Source organism: Neophocaena asiaeorientalis, unplaced genomic scaffold (genome assembly GCF_003031525.2).
Source record: "Neophocaena asiaeorientalis asiaeorientalis breed wild unplaced genomic scaffold, Neophocaena_asiaeorientalis_V1.1 scaffold296, whole genome shotgun sequence".
NCBI classification, from domain to species: Eukaryota; Metazoa; Chordata; class Mammalia; order Artiodactyla; family Phocoenidae; genus Neophocaena; species Neophocaena asiaeorientalis.
This window is the reverse complement of record NW_020175084.1, coordinates 3,584,337-3,590,336: the sequence shown is the minus strand read 5'-3', so window position 1 is coordinate 3,590,336 and position 6,000 is coordinate 3,584,337. Positions and strand designations below refer to the sequence as shown.

The following is a 6,000-nucleotide window of genomic DNA, read 5'->3' as shown; positions in this document are numbered from 1 at the left end:
CCCAAAAAAAAAAAAAAAAAAAAAAAAAGATATTTAATTCCTGCCTGTGCTTCAGTCACACTGCTTCTAGGGTACTCAGAGGACATGGATACTCTTACATTTGTTAGAGTATTATATAACTGCCTGTATGTTCTCTACAACTGTGTTCGCACTGAAAATTGAAAAAAAGAACAATTTACAAATTCATAACTTTATAAATATATAGATTATAATACAAGGAACTTGTATTATATCTAGTGCTATTAATGCATAGCAATAAATTTTATTTAGTTTTCGTTTTGATAAATAAGGTAAATTTGTCTCTTATAGCCTTGAAATAACTATTACTCTGGTGAATATTTAATGATGGATGCACAAAAACTGAGAGATAACATTACTTGAAACACAATTTTTGCATTAAAAAAAACTATGTAGGACTTTCCTGGTGGCACAGTGGTTAAGAATCCGTGTGCCAAGCAGGGGACGCAGGTTTGAGCCCTGGTCTGGGAAGATCCCACATGCTGCAGAGCAACTAAGACCGTGTGCTACAACTACTGAGCCTGCGCTCTAGAGCCTGTGAGCCACAACTACTGAGCCTGCGTGCCACAACTACTGAAGCCTACGCACCTAGAGCCCATGCTCTGCAACAAGAGAAGTCACCGCAGTGAGAAGCCTGCGCACCACAACGAAGAGTAGCCCCCGCTCGCCGCAACTAGAGAAAGCCTGCGCACAGCAATGAAGACCCAATGCAGCCAAAAAAAAAAGAAAAAAGCAAACAAACCCATGTAGATGTATTGCTTTCTAAAGATAGCTGTACTTTGTGTCTCTTCGTTCACTTACTTTGGAGGTAAGGTTTCAATATCTCTTATTTCCCTGGTTGCCGTCATTGTAAATCCATCAATCACATAAAAATGCTCTTTACCAAAAAGAAGTAGTCCTTCACTGGTATCTAGGCCCTGGACTCGAGCACAGCGGTACATGTGTTGGATCTATAAAGAAAACCATAAACATTCATTAATAGTTTTTAAAAATCAGGTAATTTCTATTTTTGATATAAATGAAGCAAAATGTCTTTAAACATGGATTTAATGGGCAAACAAGATTTTATGAAGATGTCACTCTGATGGCATCCCCTGAGCTAAGCATATTAACCAGAGTTTAAGCATATTAAAAAGAATAGCTAAGATTGCAGTCTGAGTTGCAGTTGACTTTAGTAAAAGGAAACAACTGTTACTCATATCCATCCACCCAATCCACTTATCCTAATATTCACTGAGTACTAACTCCGTGCCAGGCACATGTGTACTAGGCTCTACAGTCAATGAACAAGTTAGAAAAGGAAGGAGACAGACACAAACTTTGCAGGAAACAGAATGGAGGCATACATGCGAGGAGATTAGGATTGTGCCCTGGGCCAGGCAGGATGATACAGAGTGAAAAAGGTATGCAGAGCCTGACAATCCTGAGTGAATTCCCAGTTCTGTTGTTTAACTATAGATTTGGTCAAATTTCTTAATGTTTCTGGGCTTCTGTGTCTTCATATAAGTTTCAAATATACTTCATTGGCTTGTCATGAGAGTTAGTGAGACCATGTACATAATCATGTTAGGAATTGTTGGCTGTCTTCTCTTCCACATAGCTTACTTTCCTCTTTTTCCATAACAACCCCTGGAACTGGAGTTGTGGAATTTGTCTCTATTTGCTCTCCACTGGAGTCTGCCTGCCTGGCAGCCTTTTGTGCCATTGTAAAAAGCCAAACTTGGCAGAAGTTGCATTTTCCTCATAGAAGGAAGGACTTGCTAAATCTCTCAATGTTAGCAGTGTTTTCTTTCCAACAGGCAGGATCTAGTCCTTAGTAAAAATTCTTTCTTGCACTCAGTTCAACACGAATCAAGGAAAAAAAATCAGCAATTAAATCAGAGTCAAACAAATGTCAAATAAATGTCAGTCTAAATACACCTCCTTCACTATTCAAACTTAAAGCAATTAGAGCAAAAACTGTACTCATGAGTTTAAAAAGTTAAAAAAATGACAGCATCAGAAAATAGATTTTCTAAAATATGCAAATATAAGTTAATTTTCATCACCACATCTAAACTACTTCAATAATAAAAACTTAGAATGTTACAGGAGAAAAACTGACATACTTTAAAAATAACTCTATTGTAATAATATACACACAGAAAAAAATGTTTATTTCATAAGTGCATAGCTTGATGAATTTTCAAATGCTTAAAATATGATGCAACCAGCATCCAGATCAAGAAACAGAACATTCCCAAGACCCTAGAAGTCTCTCTTGTACTTCCTTCAGATCTAATGGACTTTTATAGTTACATACTTTTTTCTTTTTATGTTTTCATTTAAGATTAATCAGGCCATATATTTGAACAGAATTTAAAAAATTAAACCCTAATTTCTAGTTACTATTTCTTAGTGGATAAGATTTCAAGTGTTATACCAAGATCTAATATAATAGGCAAAACAACCTTTAAAAAGGTGATACTCACTATACATTCAATTCATTCATTCCTTTACTCATTTATCCCTTTATTTATTCAACCAATCACTCCTTCATTCAAGGTTTACTGAGTTTCTATCAGGTGAGTGAAACTGTGTAAAGCACTGGGACAGAAATAAGAAACAGTGCCTGCCTCAAAAGAGCTCACTATCTAGGTGAAGGGACAGACACAGGAACAAATAACAATAACATGATAAAATGAGTAATATATATAAGGTGCTATAAAAGCATAGAGGAGGGTGTCTAACTAAGCCTGAACAGGCAAGACAGTGGAGGAAAGCTTCCTCTGTGTGAGCATTAAAGACATCCAGATAAATGATGTTGCATCAAATGGGAGTTACTAGGACAGAGGTTATGCAAGTGATGGAAAGAGGGGCATTTAGGCAGAGAACACAATGAGTAAAGCACAGAGTAAAGAAATATCATGGATGTACTGAACTGCAAGGGACAAAATGCAGGGGGCTCAGGCTACATGGTAGAGTCAGTAAAGTGAGCCTGGAGGGGTCGCAGGGTATAAGAGGCTGAGAGAAACAGGAAGGCAAAGCAGTCTTTTGTGAATGAAGCAAAGCAGGGGTTAAGTACAAGGCTGCGGATGATGGGCTAGTTGAAGTTGCTTGTGTTGTTACTGGAATTACAGAGGTATAGGAAAAAATACAGGGCCAAATTACCGAATGGGTTGTGTACATGGGTTTGAAACGAGAATTATGGCAAGAGTTGCAGCCTAATAAAGGGTTTAGAGGAAGACAGTGAACTAGGTGTCAACTGTTAATACTATATCTGATGCAACTTCTTGCTGTTCAGCGTGTTCAGAGAGGTCAGAAAACCCTACAGATGAAAGACGCAGAGTGTTGAACCCAAAAGGGCACCTAATACTGATTTCACTGCAGAGGCTAAAATACTTCCTTTGGCTGCCAGATAAATACCCTTCAACTAGTCTTGTAAAATGGAAACAAACCACTTAATACAATCCCTCCTTTTCAGAAGTAAGGTACCTTTTCTCCCTCTTCTAATAGGCGCAGCAGGGTGGCGTTGTCCGTCTTCTCCTCCTCTTCTATAGAGCTACCCTCAGCAATCTGGTCTTGTAGCTGCTCCTGGGTCTCCTCATCTCCTCCATCAGGTGCAGATCGAGACCGTTTTAGAGGCGGCTTGACCAGTCCTACAGGGTAAGAGCCAAGAGGGTCATGTGGTCTTGCTGGGGTCATTTGAGAGCCGTTTTATCTCATGTAGTCCCTCCTCTACATTTCCAATTTGAGATAGTTCTGAAAGGTATGGGAAGGCAGCACAGTTCAGTGGTCAACAGCACAGGCTCTGGAGTTAAACAGCTGCATGACCCTGGAGTATTATTTGTCCCCTCTGAACCTCAGTTTCTCATCTATAAAACCGGGACAAGAATACTATCTATCATGGATACCAGGAGGATTGTTGGAGGACTAAATGAGGTAATTCATGTAAAGTGTTTAGTATCATGCATAATAAATAGTAAATTCTCAGTGTCAGATGATGATGATAAACAGAGGTCTTATCATAATTAATGGTAAAAGTGGTGGTGCTAATGGGCAGGTGTCATTGAGGGGATATCCTCAATAAATGATCAGTCACTATCAGAAACAAAAATAAGGACAGCAAGTTATAAACTGATTATAAGAGATTCCACCTACTTGGAGGGCCCATGAGGACTACTTCAAGACTCATATTACAAGTGGCAGTATGGTCATTCATACATGAATGAATTTGATTAAATCATCAGGTCATAAAGAATAAGAAAACAATTCTTTTAAAAATATAGGGCCAGACAATTTAATGTGCCACATAAGTTATCATTTTACTGCCTACATTTTGATAATTTTATTGATAATCACAGATGAAATTAAAATCAGCTGATGAAAGTAACCACTGATAACCCAGAGTATGGGAAGCATTCAAAATAAACTCTAAATCTCACATTCAATTTAATATTCTTTAGTTCTGTACCAAAAAAAGTAATGTTGTATCTACCAACAATAGTTACACTAAGAATTTTGGATAAACGTAAATCAGCCTGTTAGAATCCTAGCCTTTGAACACAAGTTATCAGAGGTTCTGCTCTGCCTTGGGAAGAACCTCATTTTCACATGTGAAAGAGTATAATAAATAAACAAGAAAGATCAAGTCTTGCTGAGAATATCCACAAGGCGAAAAGCTTCCAGCTGCTTTATTTTTAGTTTGACGAATCAAAACCTCCAACTCTATGTCTAGCATAGCATCTTGCATATCATAGTAGTGACACCAAAATTTGTGGTTTTAGCTCAATCAGACATTAGGAAAATGAGGCCAAGAGAAGTTAAATGCCAATGACCCAAACACAAGACATCACAAACTCTGTGAATTATACACCTTGGTTATAGCCAGGAAATACAACTTTGGATCCATCTCAATAACTTTGCTGATGCAGTGTCAAGAAATGATAAGGCTGAAAACTTTGTTCAACTAATAAAAGTTTCAGTGATTCTATGAAAATGTTAGATGGATTATGAAATCTTTAGTAATTCATAGTTATCACAAGAGAGAACAGGTATAATGTAATAGGAGAAACCGATCACAACTGCAGATAAATTTTTTGTTGACATGGTCATATACTGTTAGTTCTTTATCAATGAGATCTGAAAATAATTTTTAATTTAGATTTCTTAATTTATATTCTAGGGTTTTATCTATAGACTACGCCAAGACTTTTGAATTTATGGTAAATCAGAGGCTTAAAAAATTAAAACAATGGACTGATTTACTTATTCAATATTGACTGAATTCCCATTTTGTGCCAGGCATGTGCCAAAATCTATAGAGTAAGAGGAGAAATAATCTCTGCCTCTGAGAAACTTATAATTTAGGAAAACATAAATCAGTGAAAGAAATCACTGAAATTGCTATAAAAGATATGAGCAAAGTGCTACTGGAGGACAGCGGAGTTGGAAAAGCCTTCAGAGGAGGACAGTTTGACCAGTATCTTCAAGACTGGGTAGGTCCAGATCACAGAGAAGCTGTAGCAAGAGGGCAGAGGGCACACATATGCAGAAGTACAAATCAAAAAGTCCATGGCCATTTTAGTCCAATTCATCACCATATGCATGTCTTTCTAGGCTCATAAACTATAGCTTTGGAATAATCTGTCTTAGCTCATTAGAAGAAAGACCATTATTTCTTACTGTTAGCCAACATGCACTAATGACACATTTAGTGGTTGTTTTAGTTTTATATATATTTATTTAGTTTTCAGGGCCTTAACCTAAATATCAGGTACCACTGAGAATTCTGCCAGATACAGTGAAAAAAAATTATCAAGCCAACAGGCACATTACATTCATCTGTAGGCAATAAAGAAGAGCCAGTCTCTTTAGTTCTGATATAGAAATCAATCTTTAAGGGTGTGATAGTAAAATATGTACGGATACTTTTAGGTTGGCCCTACTGTTTATAGTTGCTAATATTTTCATATAGATTCAAGTAAAAGGAATGCTCCCAAA

At 37.1% G+C, this 6,000-nt stretch overlaps 1 protein-coding gene across 9 annotated transcripts in view; it reads right to left on the bottom strand.

The window, feature by feature from the left end:
• The window catches only part of WDFY3 (WD repeat and FYVE domain containing 3), a 232,523-nt gene that overhangs the window by 46,390 nt on the left and 180,133 nt on the right, over nt 1-6,000 (bottom strand). For all 9 annotated transcript variants that reach the window (XR_003005819.1, XR_003005820.1, XR_003005821.1 and 6 more), the window contains 2 exons: nt 3,493-3,656; nt 820-968 (listed from right to left, as the gene is read on the bottom strand). Coding sequence is in view for 6 of the 9 variants with exons in the window: in XM_024764205.1 (XP_024619973.1) it covers nt 820-968; nt 3,493-3,656 (313 nt within the window). In the remaining 3 variants the exon portion in view is untranslated. The remainder of the gene's footprint in view (nt 1-819; nt 969-3,492; nt 3,657-6,000) is intronic.